The 20,176-nt window shown below is 32.3% G+C and overlaps 1 protein-coding gene across 7 annotated transcripts in view; it reads right to left on the reverse strand.

The window, feature by feature from the left end:
- The window catches only part of MARF1 (meiosis regulator and mRNA stability factor 1), a 47,442-nt gene that overhangs the window by 11,375 nt on the left and 15,891 nt on the right, over positions 1-20,176 (reverse strand). For 4 of the 7 annotated variants that reach the window (XM_074280617.1, XM_074280616.1, XM_074280612.1 and 1 more), the window contains 11 exons: positions 18,084-18,515; positions 17,748-17,920; positions 17,494-17,652; positions 15,533-15,722; positions 13,748-13,926; positions 11,500-11,580; positions 11,016-11,252; positions 10,763-10,882; positions 10,085-10,260; positions 4,306-4,526; positions 64-206 (listed from right to left, as the gene is read on the reverse strand). In XM_074280617.1, the coding sequence (XP_074136718.1) occupies positions 64-206; positions 4,306-4,526; positions 10,085-10,260; positions 10,763-10,882; positions 11,016-11,252; positions 11,500-11,580; positions 13,748-13,926; positions 15,533-15,722; positions 17,494-17,652; positions 17,748-17,920; positions 18,084-18,515 (2,111 nt within the window). The remainder of the gene's footprint in view (positions 1-63; positions 207-4,305; positions 4,527-10,084; positions 10,261-10,762; positions 10,883-11,015; positions 11,253-11,499; positions 11,581-13,747; positions 13,927-15,532; positions 15,723-17,493; positions 17,653-17,747; positions 17,921-18,083; positions 18,516-20,176) is intronic. The other 3 variants (XM_074280615.1, XM_074280614.1, XM_074280613.1) reach the window with 3 other exon arrangements.

The following is a 20,176-nucleotide window of genomic DNA, read 5'->3' on the forward strand; positions in this document are numbered from 1 at the left end:
ACTATTACATAATCTTTAAATCTTTGGGGGAGAAGTATTTAAATTTTTTGCTTACAAACTTACCAATGATAAGCCTGCAAAAATTCTCTCACAATAACTTGTTTACTGGCCTGGGATTTTAGAAGTTTTAATAAATCCTGAGTAAAGCGCTTTACTTGGGCTCTGTGGGTTAGAGTGAGCAATCTTTTGGAACCCATTCCAAGAATCTGAAAATCAAATATCTTTGAATTAGAATCTTAACATTCATTAAAACAAATACTCAATAAAATCACATTCCCATTTATCAATGTTATTTCCGGTTAAAACCTATTAGTCACTTCCAATTGCCCCAGACAGGGAATAAGCTCCCTTTACTCTGAATTTAAACAGAAATAAATACTTGTTATGTAAAATGGACCTGTAAAAACAAGGGAAATTTTTTAAGTGTCAGGGTTCCTTCTCCACCTTCCAGCAGTTGCCACAAACACCTTCAAAGAGTTACACATCATTAGCAATGCAAAATATCCTATTAATTTAGGAAAAGGATTCTTAATAGAATTATAGGATTTTCAGATAGAAGGGGTTGCAGATGTTATCAAGTCCAACTTCATCATTATAAAGAGGGGGAAATTTAGGTCAAAAAATTGATCTTTATTTTTTTGTCTCCAAGTTCAGGGCTTTTTCTAAGTACCCATGCTGATTCTCAGAAATACTACATTCCAGGGGGGTGGAGCCAAGATGGCAGAGAAGCCATACATGACTTTCTAAGCTCTCTCTTACCCTCAACTACCAACTATTTAATTCAGCCTCAAAAATAGCGCTAGACTGGTAAAACCCACGAAGATTAGAAGTACAACAACTTATCAGCCGAAGATAATTTGGAATTTCATCAGAAAAGGTCTGTCCTTCTTTGTAGATTCAAATCAATAAATATTTATTAGGTATCCTTGAGATGTTCATTTCCACAGGATGCTGCAGGGCATTTTTTTTCTTAGCTCTTAGCCATCAGCTCAGCTTTCTAGGATACTTCCACTGGGAGCCAAGGAGGTTAAGAGGTAAAAAAGGTAAGAGGTCATAGTTCATATGTTGCCCTAATAGCAACCAACAATAGAATTATTTATTTTATTTATTATTTGTTTCTAAGGAAAAAACCAAATCTAAACAAAAAATTTTATCTCCAACCCAGGACTCAAGAGAAGCAGAAAAAGGCAAAAAGGAACTCTTGAACTTTCTGTTGTGAATATACAGAAAGTCCACATGCATAATTTGATTTAACTGATACAACATAAAAAAAAAAAGGGAAGTAGAAATGGAAAGGGGATAGTGTCAGAAAATGGGAAAAGGGGAGATAAAAAGAGGGAAACTACATCCCAGGAAGAGACAAAGAAAACTTATCATATCTGAGGGATTTTAGAGAGGGGGAGGAACATTGTGTGAATCTTACTCTCTCATCAGAATTGGCTCAAAGAGAAAATAATTGACATATTTGTTTTACAGAGAATTCTTTCTCACCTCATTAAAAAGGGGGAGAGGAAAAAGGAAAAGGAAAAGAGTAATAAGGGAAGGGTACAAGAAAGGAAAAGGGATTTAAAGGGAAGGGGGAGGGATACTAAAAAGGGAGGGCTGTGTAACGCAAGTGAGCCCATAAGTTTAATAATACTGAGGAAGGAGTTCAGGGGGGGCAAGGAAAAAAACACCATAATCTGGGGATAATGTGATGGTAGGAAATACAGAATTAGTAATTTTAACTGTAAATGTGAATGGGATGAACTCTCCCATTAAGTGGAGGTAGATAGCAGACTGGATCAAAAGTCAGAATCCTACAACATGTTGTTTACAGGAAACACATTTAAAGCAGGGAGATACATACAGAGGAAAGGTAAAAGGCTGGAGCAGAATTTATTATGGTTCAAGTGAAATCAAAAAAGCAGGGGTAGCCATCCTTATCTCAGATCAAGCAAAAGTAAATATTGATCTAATTAAAAGAGATAAGGAAGGAAACTATATCTTGCTAAAGGGTAGCACAAAAAATGAAGCCATATCAATACGAAATATATGCACCAAGTGGTATAGCATCTAACTTCCTAAAGGAGAAGTTAAGAGTTGCAAGAAGAAATAGATAGCAAAACTATAATAGTGGGAGATCTCAATCTTGCATTTTCAGAATTAGATAAATCAAACCACAAACAAATAAGAAAGAAATTAAAGAGGTAAATAGATTATTAGAAAAATTGGATATGATAGATCTTTGGAGAAAACTGAATGGTGATAGAAAGGAGTATACTTTCTTCTCAGCAGTTACAAAAACTGACCATCTATTAGGACACCAAGATCTCAAAAATTAAATGTAGGAAGGCAGAAATAGTAAATGCTTTCTTTTTTGAGATCATGATGCAATAAAAACTACATGCAACAAAAAGTTAGGAAAAATAGACCAAAAAGTAATTGGAAACTAAATAATCTCATCTTAAGGAATGATTGGGTGAAACAGCAAATTAATAGACACAATTTCACTCAAGATAATGACAACGATGAGAGATCATACCAAAATTTGTAGGATGCAGCTAAAGTGGTAATAAGGGGAAATTTTATGTCTTTAGAGGCTTACTTGAATAAAATAGAGAAAGAGAAGATCAATGAATTGGGCTTGCAACTTAAAAAGCTAGAAAAAGGCCAAATTAAAAATCCCCAATCAAATACTAAACTTGAAATTCTAAAATTAAAAGGAGAAATTAAAATATTGAAAGTAAAAAAAAACTATTGAATTAATAAATAAAACTAAGAATTGGTTTTATGAAAAAAAAACAATAAAATAGATAAACCTTTGGTAAATCTGATCAGAAAAAGGAAAATCAAATTGTTAGTCTTAAAAATGAAAAGGGGAAACTTTCCACCAATGAAGAGGAAATTAGAGCAATAATGAGGAGTTACTTTGCCCAACTTTATGCCAATAAATTTGATAACCTAAGTGAAATGGATGACTACCTCCAAAAATATAGGCTTCCCAGATTAACAGAGGAGGAAGTAAATTGCTTAAATAGTCACATTTAAGAAAAAGAAATAGAGCAATTAATCAACTCCCTAAGAAAAAATCCTCAGGACCAAATGGATTTACATGTGAATTTAAAGAACAATTAGCCCCAATGTTATATAAACTATTTGAAAAAATAGGGAATGAAAGAGTCCTACCAAATCCCTTTTATGACACAGACATGGTACTGATACTTAAACCAGGTAAGTTGAAAACTAAGAAAGAAAACTATAGACCAATCTCCTTAATGAATACTGATGCTAAAATCTTAAATAAGATATTAGCAAAAAGACTTCAGAAAATCATCCCCAGGATAATCCACTACGATCAAGTAAGATTTATACCAGGAATGCAGGGCTGGTTTGTTATTAGGAAAACTATTAGTATAATTGACCATATTAATAATCAAATTAACAAAAACCATATGATCATCTCAATAGATGCAGAAAAAACATTTGATAAAATTCAATATCCAGTCCTACTAAAAACACTTGAGAGTATAGGAATAAATGGACTATTCCTTAAAAGAGTCAGGAACATATATTTAAAACCGTCAGTAAGCATCATATATAATGGGAATAAACTGGAATCTTTCCCAGTAAGATCAGGAGTGAAATAAGGTTGCCCACTATCACCATTACTATTCAATATTGTATTAGAAACGCTAGCCTCGGCAATAAGAGTCGAGAAAGAGATTAAAGGAATTAGAGTAAGTAATGAGGAAATCAAACTATCACTCTTTGCAGATGATATGATGGTAATACTTAGAAATACTACATTCCAGCCAATCTGACACCAATACAATTTATCAAATGTTTAATGAGCTTACATAGCATCAAAGGAAGAGCCACTGCTAATACTTTTACATGCAATGTTCTTTTATATTCAGCCTTCATTTTCTGTCTTTAAATAACTTCTATCTTTAACATAACTGTCCTGGCTGAAGTGATGAGATTTGTTTTTTAAAGGGAAGCTTTTTATAGACTTGTTCAAATGAATTTTGAATTTTCTGATCTTCTAACTCACTAGAACACCTACCAATAAGAAACTTAATAGCATAAACACTGGTTTTTATTTATTTATTTATTTATTTATTTTTGCTGAGGCAGTTGGGGCTAAGTGACTTGCCCAGGGTCACACAGCTAGGAACTCTTAAGTGTCTGAGGCCAGATTTGAAGTCAGGTCCTCCTGACTTCAAGGCTAGTGCTCTAGCCACCCCATAAACATAAAATTTTCTCATTTCAAATTTTTTCACAAAATCATTTCTTCCAAAAAAATTTCTGCGGGTCACTCACCTGCAAGACATGAGGCACTGCTTCTAGCAATTCCATTAACCTGGAATATCCATAGTCTGATACACGGCATTGCTTTGCAAAGTGATGATGATAGGATGGGATGAATTTGCCCACAGGTATGATACAAGACGGCTGGCTCTTCAGTAAGTCAATTACTTCTCTACTGAACTGGATAAGCTGTGGGTTGCCCACTGGACTTTTAGAACGCAACAGCCATGGATCTAGGATAGGAAACAAAATGAATATTTTAAAACAAGCAAACAAAATTTTCAATAGATAACCAGTACATAAAAGTCACTGATTGAAGTCACTAATAATTTAATCAACCAAGTAGGAAAAAAACACTGCTCTATTTTATATATCATGTGCAAACAGCTAAGAATCAACATTATTAGCCAAAAAATATTTAAGGACTAGCAAAAATTTTTGATATTTTATTTTTTCCAAAAATAGAGAAAGCCAATTTTTAACATTATTTTAAAAATTATGATTTTTCAATTTTTCTCCCTTTTCTCCTCCCACCAAATGTAAGCATATAGATTACAAATGTACAATTACATAAAAGATATTTCCATATTAGTCATGTTGTGAAAGAAGAAACAAAGGAAAAAACCATGACAAAATAAAAGTGGTGAAAACAGTGTGCTTCAATCTACATTCAGACTCCATTAGCTCTCTCAGGATGTGAATAGCATTTTCCATCTTGAATCCTTTGTAATTGTCTTAGTTTTCTAATTGCCTTTGTATTTTGTCTACATTGTAATTGTTTTGTAACAGTCTATACTGCTGAGAAGAGCTAAGTCATTCATAGCTGACCATCACATCACTGTTGCTCTTATTGTGTTCAATATTCTTCTGGTTCTGTTCTTCACTTTTCATTAATTCGTGTAAGTCTTTCCAGGCTTTTCTGAAATTTATCAGCTCATCATTTCTTATAGTATAATAGTAAGTTACATTCATATTATATTACATTCATATATCACAACTTGTTCAGCCATTTCCTAATTGATGTGGATATCCCTTTAATTTCCAATTTTTTGTCACTACAATAGCAACTACTATTATTTTAGTACATGTAGGTTATTTTCCCTTCTTTATGATCTCTTTGGGATACAGACCTAGTAATAGTATTACTGGATTAAAGGGCATACACATTTAGCAAATGTTTTTGAACTTATTTTTAAGACCAAAAATAAATGTTTTTTGTAATGGTGCTATTTCTTTCAGTAATAATAAAAGGAAAAAAAAAATCTGAAATCCCAAATTTTTATGGTGCTTTAAAGTTTGTAAAACGCTTGGCTAGAGCCAAGGTAATTTTTGATCTGCAGCATGATAAATATGAAAAATATGTACAGAAGAATTGTACATGTTTAACATACATTAGATTACCTGCTGTCTAGAGGAGGGGGTGGGAGACAGAGAGAAAAATTTGGAAAACAAGATTTTCCAAGGGTGAATGTTGAAAACTATCTGTATATATTTTGAAAATAAAAAGCTATTATTTTAAAAATAAATTATTTTGGGGACACTAGCCATTTGACATTAAAATAATAATAATACCTCAAAACAAATTCTGGAGGAGTAAACCCAACAAAAAGACTAGGTGAAACAATATAGTCTAGTCCAAGACAACTTAGAAGGTGGGAAGGAAAGGTCAGTCTTGCTGGAATAAGAGGGAAGTACAGTCCAAGATATGTCATACTAGGCAAGCCAGCAGCAAGGCCCTGAGTCCTGAAACAAATCGGAGTGAGACACTGACTCCCAGCTCAAACCAGCAGGAAGACCAAGGTCCCTATGTAAATAAGCAGCATGATTTAGGAACAACTCAATCAGTGGTAACTTTCAGAACTTTGAGGCCACAAAAAATAAGAGGGTCAAATAACTTGGTCAAAAGAAGAGTCTAAGTAATGCTTATCTGGCAGTAGGTGCAGGCCCCTGTTGCATTGTCTATACAGGGATCCCAGTCATAATCCCAGATCAAGAATAAGGATTAGTACACTAGAGCTTTTGACCACAACAAAGTAAGGACCCTGATCATAAGTTCCAGAGCAGAAAACAGGGGTCACTTACAGACCAGAACTAGCTCTGAAAATATCTGAAAGCTTCAGACAGTGCGACCCTTACCCTAACAGCAGGGTGCAAACTTTAGCATAAAATTAGAGATCAAGAAATAACCTGGAAAAATGAGCAAGTAGCAGAAAAAAAAAATGAACTTAAAGTTACTATGGTGACTGGGAAAATTCAAATACAAACTCGGAAGAGGACAACAACGTTAAAATGGCTACATGCAAAGCCTCAAAAGGGAAAAAAAAAATGAACTGGTCTAGGGCCCCCCCCAAAAAAAGATTTAATAGAAGAGCTCAAAAAATTTTAAAAATCAAATAAGAACAACAACTGGAAAAAGAAATTAGAGTGACATAAGAAAATTCATTTTAAAAAAAGATTCAACAACTTGATGAAGGAAGAACAAAAAAAAAAAAAAAAAGTATAAAAATTCCTTGAAGAAAACAACTCTTGGCTCTGAATACTAATAGAAGCATATATTTTTTTCCACTTCATTCTGTTTTGTGGTTTGTTTTCCCTTCTGATCTGTTTCTTCTTTCATAACTGTGACTAATAGAAATGTTTTACACAACAGCACATATTATAAACTAGATCAAACTATCAACCTTTTTCAGGAGAGGGAAGAGTAGGGCAGGAGAGAGAAAACTTTAGAATTCAAAATTTTGTAAAATGAATGCTAAAAATCATCTTGTCATATATCTGAGGAAAAATACTATTTTATTAAAAAAAAGATAAAAGGAGGAAAAAAGTAGAATTGGCCAAACAAAAAATGAGGTACAAAAATTCACTGATAGAAAGAATTCCCTGAAGAGAAGAATTGGCCCAATGGAAAAGGAGATACAAAAGCTCACTGAAGAAAATACTGCTTAAAAATGGAACTAAGCAAGTGGAAGCTAAGGACTTCATGAGGTATTAAGAACCAATGAAATAAAATCAAAATAATGAAAAAATAGGAGAAAATATAAATTATCTCACTAGAAAAACAACTAACCTTGAAAACATAAAAAAGAGATTTCAAGAATTACACACACAAACACAATAACAAGGATCCGCAGAAATTTATTAGGAAAAAAAAGTAGAGCTAGTAATTGATGTCCGAGTTAAAGTTAAATCAAGAGAAAAATCTATATTACATTAACCATATTATTACTGTTTAAGATCATGTTCATGTATGTGTATATGTGCATGTGTAAATATGAATATATATACCTATATAAATGTATCTAATGGATTAAACATATATATGTGTGTGCATATATATATATATATATACACACACATAAATATATCTGTGCTTAACTGTTGCCTGCCTGGGGGATTTAGGGAGAAGAGGGGGGAAAAATCAGAAAGGGGGGGAAAAAAATTTAAAAAAAAAAAAAAAAAAAAAAAAAAAAAAGTTCACAGCAGAGAACTAAAGAATAACCTATAAGGAAGCAAAGAAAAGATAGACAGTCATAAATATAATATATTCCATTATTAAATATACTTTCTTGAAATGAAAGTTTATTGTTACATGATCTCAGAGAAAGCAAAATCAAAACAGACTTATTTAAAAGATATAAACAGGGAACCTACATTTTGTTATATGATACCAGACAATGAAGCAATATTAATAGTAAACACATATGTACCAAATGGCACAGCATCTAAATTCCTAAAAGGAAATTAAATGAGTTATAGGAGGAAATAGATGTACTTAGGGGAAAATTTATATTTCTAACACCCCCCCCAAAAAAGAAATTCAATGAATTGTTCATGCACATTTAAAAAAAAAAAAAAAAAAAAAAAAAAAAAAAAAAATTGAAAAGAACAAATTAAAAATCTACAACTAATCAACAAGTTGAAAATCCTGAAACTCAAAGGACTTGAATTATGTATGACAAAAGAGTAAAAAAAGATGCACAAAGGATACACACTCTTCCCTTGAAGTAGAAGAGACAAGGTTCAACAATTTCCCTGTTCTGATAACCAGTTGGTCTTACTAGTCTTTATAGAGAAGTAGGAAAGGAATATGGCTTTAGGATAGGGTAGGAGGGGAAAGGAAGGAGAAGAGTGTAAGACACTGAGCATCAGGGGAGCTAATCATTCATATGTATTCAATGAGAGGTTATATTCAGAAAGCAATCCAAATTTAGGTTGAAAATGATGTTTTTACCTTAAGTTTATTGATTTCACAAATAATTATCTCCTAACCTAGAATATTGCATCTCCACCTGCTCTCTAAAGATCTAGAACTCAATTTTCCAGTAGACATCTCAAATTCAGCATGTCTAAAACAGAACTCATTACCTCTCTTCCTAAACCCTTCCTTCCTTCCCTATTATTGCAGAAGGCAATACTAATCTTTCCAATCTTTCTGCTCACAACCCTAGGAGTCATCCTGGACTCCTCACTATATCTCACTCCTCATATATGAATTGCTGCCAAGATCTGTTGATTTAACCTTCCATGATATCTCTCAAATACACTCTCTTTTCTCTTCAGATATTACCACCATTCTAATACCCTCATTACTTCATGCCTGGATTATTGTAATAACTCATTAATATGTCTATCTGGCTCAAACTTCTTCCCTTTCTACTCTATTTTCCATTTGGCCACTAAAGTGATTTTCCTAAAAAGCAGTTCTGATTATGCCACCCCCTCATTTAGTAAACTTTGATGGGGTAAATGGACCCCAGCAAAATACTATCTGGTATCTGAGTAGGCCCCAGTGAGGAACAAATTGATCCTATAGAATTATCTTCTCTTGATATTATCATGTATAGACAGAGCTATCCTGTATCTAAGGATACCCAGCACCCCAGTGAAGAATACAATTCGACCTTGTACCCCAACAATATCACCAAACATTGACTTGGGTTTCTCTTTCTGTAATATTTCCTCCCCACAAGCTACTCTATTCCATTTCCAGCTTCTGGAGTACCACCCATAGCCCATGGTGGCTCTGGATACTTGTTTTCTCTAGATCTGGCCACTAAAGAATTTCAGTTTCTGTCTCCAAGACCCCCTCCTATCCAGGGACACTCCACCCACTTTCCAAAAGTTTTCTTTACCAGTTATTAGAGAAGAAAAATGATGAGATAAACCCCTGAAGTATACCCCCAAAATGTGCTTTCCAGTATTATTATCAATCTTCAACAAGAAGCAATAAGAATATTCCTTTCCCAAGGAAAGCCTATAGTACATCTGTAGGTCAGAGGTCACAGAGACCTACATCTTTTCTCCATCACAAACTTCTGGAAAATACTGCCTGTTATTTTATTTTCTTGTGAGTTTTGCCTCCTTTAGGCTCTAAATCATGAGCCTCTTATCATTGCCAGTGATGCCAGTTTTCATATTCCCCAGAATATATCTAGAAAATGTTATTTTTTCAATTAAGCCAACTTATGCAATATGCAATAAAATATATCAAAAGGCAAAATTTGTAGTTTTGAAACTAACTTTTTTGCCTTTGAATTTTATGGACATACATCATAAGCCAAAGATGATTTATGAGTAAACTTAAAAAAAAAAAAAAATCTCCAAAGTACCTAGCATCTTAAAGTAGAGTTTTAAATAACAAAGGAGAACCCTGAAGGGTATTTTTGCAATGTTAATAAAAAACCAGAAAACTCCAAATCTGATATATAAACATTTCACTATATTCTCCAAATTTGTTAGGAATTGACTAGCAGGAATTCAAAGGGACTAAGTAACTAATATAAAGGCATACCAGTGCTTGGAGGTGGGGGCTTATTGTGTATCCACTTAACTACTTTTATGCCATTCTGTGCAGTAACAATGTTTACTCCAGGAACACAGGTAATGAGATGTTCCAAAGGAACTCCTCCTTGATCTTCCTGCACCACTTCTAGATCACTGAACTCTGCAGTGTAGCAATCTGGGAAACTACAAGGAAACACACAAAAGTTAAATGTAAACATCAAGAAGTAAAATAAATTAAAGACTTTCCAGTGTGCATAAAACACTCTTGCAAGTCACAATCGAATATAGAAATGCCAGCTATTATTTAAAAATAATATTTATAAATAAAATAAATATTTATATATTTATTTAATATATAATTAAATGCATATATTTAATTATAAATAAATATTTAGAAATAGAATTCCATTATTTGAACTTGAACTTAGAAATAAAAACCTCATCAACAAAACAAGACATGTTCTAATTGCTCAGATCATGTTTTCCCCAACCTAAAATAAAACCTTATTCCACTTTAGAGCTCCTTAATTTAACCAAGTTAAGTTCAGGCTAATTATTTTTTTTAAAAAGAGAAAATACTAAGCATAGAACTTCAGTAGACTTGGCAAAGAAGAACTGTCCAGTGGGAACAGAAAATCATTTTATTCTGGTTTTGACATTAAAAATGACATTCAAAATTATTCACCTCAGTAACGGCACAGTGCCCTCATGTGTTTGTAAAAGACTGTGAACCTGGGGTGCAAATGTCTTCAAAGAGAGTACAACATAAGGAATCTTGTATGAGTCTGGATCAAATTCATGTTCACTAAAATAATGAGAAAAAAGTATTTAGTAGTCTATTTAAATTTTAACAGAGTATAACATCAATTATTTCTAAAGAATAAAAGAAAACATTTATAAGAGGATGAATTTTTTAAAAAAAATCCTTAATAGTCTACCTGAAATCTTTATTGGAGCTGTGCTGCTTGCAGACAGGTTCATGATATTCTAGTTCTTCAAAGATAATCGGACTACAATTAGCTGATGAGCCATCATGTGACTGGGAAGACCCTAAAGGGCTCTGTCGGGCCTGGCTACTAGGTAGCAGACACACCAGCCTCCCATTTCCTTGATCACGGATTGCTACTGTGTCTGTTAATTTATATAGGTCTGACACACTCAATTTGTGTCCAAACCTAAATGGGAAAGTACAGAAATAATACAGAATTTAAGTATACAGTTCCAAAAAAAAAAAAAAAAAAAAAACAAAAAACCTGTTCTTAATGCTAGAAAAATTCACAAGTCTGAGTAACTTAACAAAGATAAGAAAAATAAACAGCATATTTACATTTTTGTCATAGTCATTAATAGAAAAATGAGTTTATTTTTTTAAAATCCTTTTAAAAAGTAATTTTAATAAGCAGTGAATTTCAGTAAACTTACTTTTTTTCATAGACATCTGTGAACTTATACAAAGGCAAGCAACAAGCAGGAGCATCTTGAAGGATGGATACCGTTTCTGAGCTATAAGCATAAAAAATTAGAAAACAATTTTCGACAACTTGTTTCAAACCATTTTTGTAAACAGATTACAATTTATCAATAAAATTATTCACACACTGAAATCAAGCTCCTGAAGTTCTCCAGAATTTTTAAAATAAAGATCTGGGAACCAAAGAACAAGGTGAAGTTACATATTGTAAATTTTATAAAATGCAGTCAGAAGTTGCCCTATTCTACTAGAAATTAAAATTAGTAATTAATGAGATATACTTTAAAAGTTGTTCACTGGATTCATGTGTATTAGAATTGCTACAATTCAGAAGAACATGCTCTAAGATGATTTATTAATGACAAAAAAAATTTAAAACAGAAAAGGACTAACATTTTAAGCAACTTAAATCTTAGAGAAAATGATATTTAAGTTGTTACCCAAATAGATCACAGAATCATAAATCCTAACAATAATCAAATCTACTTTCCTATGTCAATTAATCAATCAACAAACATGTATTTAGCAGCTGCTATATGTCAGGCACAAACTTATCAAAGGGATAAATCATCATCAAACCAAAAAAAAAAAAAATAGTATCAGCTAGCATTTATATATAGATTTCAGTTTCAGAAAGCACTTTATAGATGTTACCTCATTTGATCCTCAGATCAGGTGCTATTATCATCTTTTTTTACATACTAAGGAACTGAGGCTGGGAAGTGATAGTAACTATGTGACATTGAACAGTTCACAAGTTTCTTTCTAAGCAGATTCCATGCTTTTAAGCCTCTTTCCCCTCTAATGCATCCTCCACAGAGTAAGTTGACAAAGTTTTTTTTTTTTTTTTTTGCAAATGCCTATGTCCTGCCTCCTACTTGATAAACTCTAATGACTCCCTATTGTCTCTCAAAAAGAAATCCCACTATGTGATTTTTAAAGACCCTTTAGTATTCGCCCTGTCCTGCTTTCCAACCTCATTATAAATTATTCATTCCCCTCTTCACACTTACAATCTAGCCAAACTAGCTTTCTAACTGTTCCTCATACATGGACTCCAATTCTCTTTTCCCTTTGCTGCTTGAATGCATTTCCTCTTCCTTTCTACCTCACATATCTTTCATTTCCTTCAAGACATAGCTTAAGTATATTCTACACAAAGATTTCTCTGAATTCCTTGACTACTGACAGACTTAAGTCAAGGAAGATTTTGGGGGGAAGACAATGGATTATGTTTTAGACATATTGAATTTTGAGATGTACATGAGATATTCAGTTTAAAATACACAAAAGGCAGTCAGTGATGGAGCTCAAAAGAGATCCAGTAGTTATGCACAGAGATGTAAGGTAGTTGATGAGGTCACTGAGAGAAAAATCTAACAAAAAGAAAAGCCAGTTAAGCTTAGAGCTTTAGAATACATCCACAAAGAGCATGATATAGATGCAAATCCAGGAAAATACTCCTAATAACAAAAAATTCATACTGGTGATTCTACTACAATCAAAACTGCTAACAACTAATTCTCTCTAAATAATATGAACTTAAAAGACATAATCGTAAAGCTACATGGGAGTTAAAGAGAACTTACTACATAAGAAACATGATGTCATATATAGGTAATTTCATGGCATCTTCATTTAGAAAATTTTCAAGTCTTTGCTTTTAAAGTTTGATTTTATTTTTACATTTTTTTAAAACATCAAATCTATATACATTAGATGATTACTTTATTTTAATGCTCACCACAGTTAAGATGTACTTCTTAAAAAGAATGACCTTAGAATTTTAACTTTGAATAAGGATGGAAAAATATTATTTTTAAAGAACTAATTTAATAAGTAAAATATTCCCATACATGTAAAACAGCTGAGGGATACAGCATTGAAAGACTTGGGTCCAAATTCAGCCTCATTCACTAGCTAATAGAATGAATTAGGCAAGTCACTATAAACTGTTCTCAGGCTCAATTTTGCCATCAGTAAAAATTGAGATAATATTAGCACCTACCTCAGAGAGCTGTGAGAATTAAATGAGATAACCTATATACATCTATACACAATACACACACACACACAGCGCGCGCGCGAGCACTCTGCAAATCATAAAGCACTATATATAAATACTAGCTATGATGCTGGCTTAAGTAAATTTTAAGTCAAAATTTCTTCTTCTATAATTAGGACTTATTTTTTTTTTACCTTAGTAAAGACAAAGATTTATTAGCTGTCCCGGTGGCCAAAGAGACCTGGATTCTTTTACTGCCAATTTTATATCTGTGAAGACTATTCACTGCAATGATTGCTTCCTGCAAATTTTCCATCTGAACAATAGCTTTTAGTTGATAATCTGTATGAGGGCTGAGCTCTATGCTCTTCACCTAAAACAGCAAAAAATAAAACTGTACAAGTTTCTTGTCAACAAACCAAATTAAAAATGAACCTGATTTCACTGAGACAAATTTTTAAAACTTGGTCTTACAATAGGGTCACTCCTGTCCTGTAATTATCTGTAAGTCACTTGTTTCTATTTTCAGGACCACAGAATTCCACATAGCTAAAATAAGGGGAACTTCAAGGACCCGAGTCAAGGTCACTAGATCTAAAGTCCTAGGGTACCAAACTTAGAATAGAAACATTCATGGCCTCTTATGACTTCAAAAAACACCAAGAAGATGTAGACTGAAAACAATAATCAGTGTGCTGTTAGCAAGCTGTACCTAAAAACAGAACACTAGATGGACCCACATACCAATATAAAGAAATTATAACAATTCTAAGCAATCTCAGTTTTATATTTTAGGAGTTGTTATTAAGATGTATCATCCACTTACATCTTAAAAGTATCATTTAATCCAGCCCTATAATCATGGTAAATGGTCATGCCTTATTCCCTTAAGGGAAGATGATGATTGTTTCTATAGCAAAGTTTCTGTGATTTGAAGATCAGAAGCAAAAAGCAATGAGCTTCGAAAAGTTATCAAACTGTGCATACCTTTTGATCCAGCAGTCTTACTACTGGGCTTATATCCCAAAGAGATTTTAAAGAAAGGCAAGGAACCTGTATGTGCAGGAATGTTTGTTGTAGCCCTCTCTGTAGTGGCCAGAAATAGGAAACTGAGTGGATGCCCATCAATTGTAGAATGGCTGAATAAATTGTGGTATATGAATATTAAGGAATAATAATATTATGGAACAATAGTTCTGTAAGAAATGACCAGCAGGATGATTTCAGAAAGGCCTGGAGAGACTTACATGAACTGATGCTAAGTGAAATGAGCAGGACCAGGAAATCATTATATATTTCAACAATACTATATGATGATCAATTCTGAAGGAAGTGGTCCTTTTCAATAATGAGATGAATCAAATCAGTTCCAATAGAGCAGTAATGAAATGAACCAGCTACACCCAGCGAAAGAACTCTGGGAGATGACTATGAACACTACACAGAATTCCCAATCCCTCTATTTTTGTCCACCTGCATTTTTGATTTCCTTCACAGTCTAACTGTACAATATTTCAAAGTCTAATTATTTTTGTACAGCAAAATATCTGTTTGGACATGTATACATATATTGTATTTAACTTATACTTTAACATATTTAACATGTATTGGTCAACCTGCCATCTGGGAGAAGGGGAGGGAAGGGGGGGAAGGAGAAGAAAAGTTGAAACAAAAGGTTTTGCAATTGTCACTGCTGAAAAATTACCTATGCATATATCTTGTATTTAAAAAGCTATATAAAAAAAAAAAGCAATGAGCTTGATTTCCATTTTTTAAAATTTTAAATAATTTAGTGCTTTACATACTAAGAATGACCTGACATATTGCATTAGACTATAATTAAACCACTAAAACTATACTACTTTAAGTAGTATTTGCTACATTATACCATTTAAAATTCTTTTTAACAAAGGGGACAAGAAACTAAACAAAGAAAAAAACACATAAAAATAACACTAAGAACAATTTTGAGATATTACCTTGCCATGTCTAGAGAAAACTTCTTGCATAATTTGATGTAATTCCTTCCGAGACAATCTGTAGTCAATATTACTAATCTGAATATCAGCACCATTTGCAAATGGGTCAGGGCAATCAGTGCTGCTAGGATTTGTGATGCTGAAAGTAAGTGGAGATGCTCTGTTCAAAAGGTTTGGAGATATGCTCCTGCTTAAAATAAAAGCATATTAAAAATATTATCAATTGTAACATGTCAAAAAAAAAAAAAAGTTGCACTATACAAATGGCCCTTAAAAAATTTTTCCTTTTTGTTTAAAAATCCTATGCACAAATAATTATACTTAATTTCAAAAAAAAACTACTATTTATTGACTTTTAGTTTAAATTAAGTGCATTAAATATTCCTAGCTTTAAAAATTTTTGTGGCATAGCAAATAAGGTATTGGTCTTAAGAGTCAGGAAACCTTTAAATCTAATTTCAGATATTTTACTAAGCTGCACCAGTAACATCACTTAATCTCTCAGAGCCTGTTTCTTCAACCTACAAAATAAGGATATTTGCACAAGATACTCCAAAAGTTTTTTAGTGAAAAAAACATTCTTTGAATCTTAAAGCATTATGAGTTATTACTATTGAGAGAAAAGTAAACATGCTAATGAAGGAGATTGCCTTTTAGATAATTATTCTAATCAAAGTTTAAAATTTGACTTTTGAAAACTCCATCTAAATATCAGAACTCAATTTATTCTCTTCATATTCTTTTTCCAGTCTATCTGGATCTCTATTTTATCACATTTTTATCACTATTTTATCACATTCTTCTTCCCGTAGAGAAAAATCTTAAATCTATTTTACGAATTCTCAGAGGTCTCTAGAGTCTTTCTGAAATTATCTTTTCTGAATCAAAAAATACACTAATTTGGATTCTTGTTCTATGTTTAGTTTTGTGATATCTTCAGAATGTAAGACAACCAAAGACTATTTGATTTAAATTTAGAAAACTTAACAAAACTAAGAATGATAACTGGAAAATAAAAAAGGCAAAATTAATGGAACTTTAAATGAAGAGAGGGCTAGAGAACAAATATAATTTTTGTTTGGCTCTACTTTGACAAACTTCATTACAGTTTTATTCCTTATTTGTATGTTTGATTGTTTTGGCTGACAAGTTATAAAAAAAAGACTAATTTTTTTTAGGGGGGGGGACTTTTATGGGACTCTCAGATAAGGAATCTCTCTCTACCAATACAATTGTTACTTTATCATAGCAGCCTAGTCTTAAGAAAATTGTTTAGAGCATTGAGAGGGTAATTAGTTTATCCAGGATCACAGAGCTAGTATATGTAGATAGGTACTTGAATCTAAGTCTCTGTCTCCAAGGCCAGCTCTCTCTCTCCCATTCCACAAGGTCTCTCTAATTTACTGAATTTATAATAAAAATTATAAAATAAATTATTGTTGTTTTGTGCCTGTAAAGTCCTAAATAGTTATTATCTTTGTTGAATTAACACATACAGCAGTGATATCTGGTTCTAGGTCAGGTTTCTTCAGCAGGGTTAATAGGGACCAATCATAAATTCACAACAGATTTCTCAGCAGTAGTCACAGTTTCCTTATCTTTGGCCAGAAATCTTGGTTAAATCCCCTCCCTTAAGTTGTTAACCAAAATCATCAACAGAGATTAGAGCAAGGTGTATTGTTTCCATTCCACAAGACAATTGTCAACTTCCTTCCTAAAAGTTTTCCATAATCTGAGATCACTAATTCATGGATCTAGGTCTACTCATTTAAGAAAAACAGCTCTAGAAAATTATCAGAAATCACTATTTTCTTCTAGGGATCTATATATACATAATAATAGTGTACTTTCAACCAAAAGTAGATTAACATTTCCTATAATTTCTCTTGCCACAAATGTCCAAATTAAAAATAAAATCATCATGAAAAATATTGCTACTCATATGTAAAGCTGGTTTTTACCTAGAAGACCAATTCTGAGATACAAGCAAAGGACTGAGTTGCCTTGATGTAGTCAACTTGCTAAAAGCAGATGGATAACTGACTTGGAACATAATCTCTTCTTTATCCTTTTTCTCTACGGGTGAACTGGTAATACTTCGGTTATTAAGGTTCTCTTTCCTAATTAAAGCAAAAACAAAAAACAAGATGGAGGAAAAAGCTTATTTTTGCTATAATCAATTAATTCAGTTTTTAAATAAAGTAACTTCACATACTTCTGACAGCTTTTATAAACAGATTCTGCTGTTCCTGCAGTTTTGGCTGTCAGAGTTTCAGCACTTGCAGCACGAGAATTATTTTGTGGAGAAGGTGTATCCATCCTTAGCTGATCCTGCTGGTGGTGTTCACTATTTTTATTATTTGTATTCGATTCAATTCGGCATAGTTCCTTAAAGATACAAAGACAATATTGCTTAAAATATGATTCCCACTAGGACTATAGTACAGGATAAAATATATAACTGACAGTGCTTGAGTCTGTCAGTGACCTATAGAACTGTAATCAAAGAATACACAAAGAGAAACTTTAAAAATCAAGTTGCCAAAATTACCTGTAAACTTTTAATGTTAGTATTTTTTGTGGCAGATCCAGGATTTGCTTGTAATCCTTTTCCAGGCATGACTTTGGCATTGGGAGATTGTTCAATTCCATCTTTAACTAGGCACAACTTTGGATTTTTGTTGACCTTTTTGGGAGATTTTGCTTTATCAGAAACAGTATTTGAATTCTTTATCTCACTAAGTTCTTTATTTTTGGGAGTAAATGACACAATAATTCTGTTGCCAAAAACATCTTCATTTTCCATTCGCTTCTGGGCACGTTCTGCACTTTCTTGATTCAAGAAGCGCAAAATGGCACCACTTCCAGAAAGGCTGAGCACTTTACCACCACAGTTGTCTGACAGGCGTCTAAGGCGGTTACTAACACTTTTGCCATCTCTGTTTGTTGGTAGGTTATAAACATAAAGCAAAGTGTGGCACTGCTGCAAAAGAAAAGATAAAGTTTCATCAACCCAAGTACAAACAATCATTTAGAAACCAAAGAAACAAAATGGATGGTTTTTAAACCATAACTAATAATAAAAGGGGATGACAAGATGACAGGGCAAATTATCCAATGTCAAAAATTTTTACTATGATATATATCTTCTAAAAAAAAAGGCTATTCCTTTAGACATAGTAAGTAAGAGTTCTGAGTTCTATCACTCTAGAATGGAAGAACATCAGAATGTATGACAACTAAACTAGCACTTAACAAAGTCTCTTGGGTTATCATTGAAAACAAGATGAAGAGATACAGCTTAGACAATTACAATTAGGTGGATTGGAACCTGGTGAATGTTCAAAGTTGAAAAAGAATAAGAGAATAATCATTAATGATGTTAAATTAAAAGAAGGTTTAGGTCTTGGGTTCTGTGCTACTTAAAATTTTTATCAAAGACAAATAAAAATTATATATATGTGTGTGTGTGTTTTACATATATATGCATATATATATATATATATATATATATATGTTTTATAAATATTAGCACACTACTCACATTTTTCAAATAACACAAAATTGAGAAGAGGTAATAACTAAGACATTATTAGCTTTCCTAACAAATAAAGATCCAAAAAGATCTTGAAATGTTACATCATTAATCTAAATCTAAGAAGATAAATTTTGGAGATAGAATCCTACACTTGAGTCCAAAAAAAAAATTAATTTTGCAAGAACTAAATCTGCCAGAGGTATAACTAGAAAGCAATTTGTGAGAAAAAAAAAACATCTAAGTGTTTTAATTGACTAAAATCAAGTGAGACAAAGCAGCTGAAAAAAGTTAATACTATCTTAGGATGCAATATGAGAGGCATAATATGCAGCTTAAAGGAGATGAATTATATTGTACACTGCATGGTCAAGCCAAACAGAGTATCTGTTCAGTTTATACTTTTAAGAACATTCTCAAAATGCTTAAGCATTTTGAACAATAATAAGGAAAGTAAAAGAAATAAAAATCATATCTTACAAATATTAGTTAAAATGCAAAGTATTTTTTAGTTTAGAAATGACTTCAAGAGGATATGATAACTATTTCAAATTATTTGAAATTGAAATATTTTAATTGTTTGAATTGCTGTTATGAGGAAGAATGACAGTTCTGTATGGAGCAAAGAGTAGAAGTTGAAGAAAACTAGAGTTATGTTCCATGTAAAGAAAAATATCCTAAAGACTATGGTTATTGAAAAAAGGAATGATCTGCTCCAGGAGGAAGTGGGTTTCCTCTCATTAGAAATATTTAAGCAGACATTAGGTGATCTACTGATAGAAATGCTAGAGGGAATTTCTGTTCTGGTATTCATTGGAGTAGATAGGCCATAAAAACTGATAGCAAGCAATCAAGTAACAAAATCTTTGCTTAACATTTTCCTTAGTACATTATAGTATAATAGTCTTTTTTTTTGATGGATCATGAATAAAAAACATAAAGAAATTATTTTCTTATCCAGGAGTCAGGATAGAGAAACTTGAAAGTTTTAACCTTTTTTGTATGTGGTTCATATATACCTTCTCAGAATTATGTTTTTAAATGCATAAAACAAAATACACATAATCAAAGAAAATGATTTTATTGAAATAGTTATTAAAACATTTCAA

The sequence above is a fragment of the Sminthopsis crassicaudata genome, chromosome 1, assembly GCF_048593235.1.
Source record: "Sminthopsis crassicaudata isolate SCR6 chromosome 1, ASM4859323v1, whole genome shotgun sequence".
Lineage (NCBI taxonomy): Eukaryota > Metazoa > Chordata > Mammalia > Dasyuromorphia > Dasyuridae > Sminthopsis > Sminthopsis crassicaudata.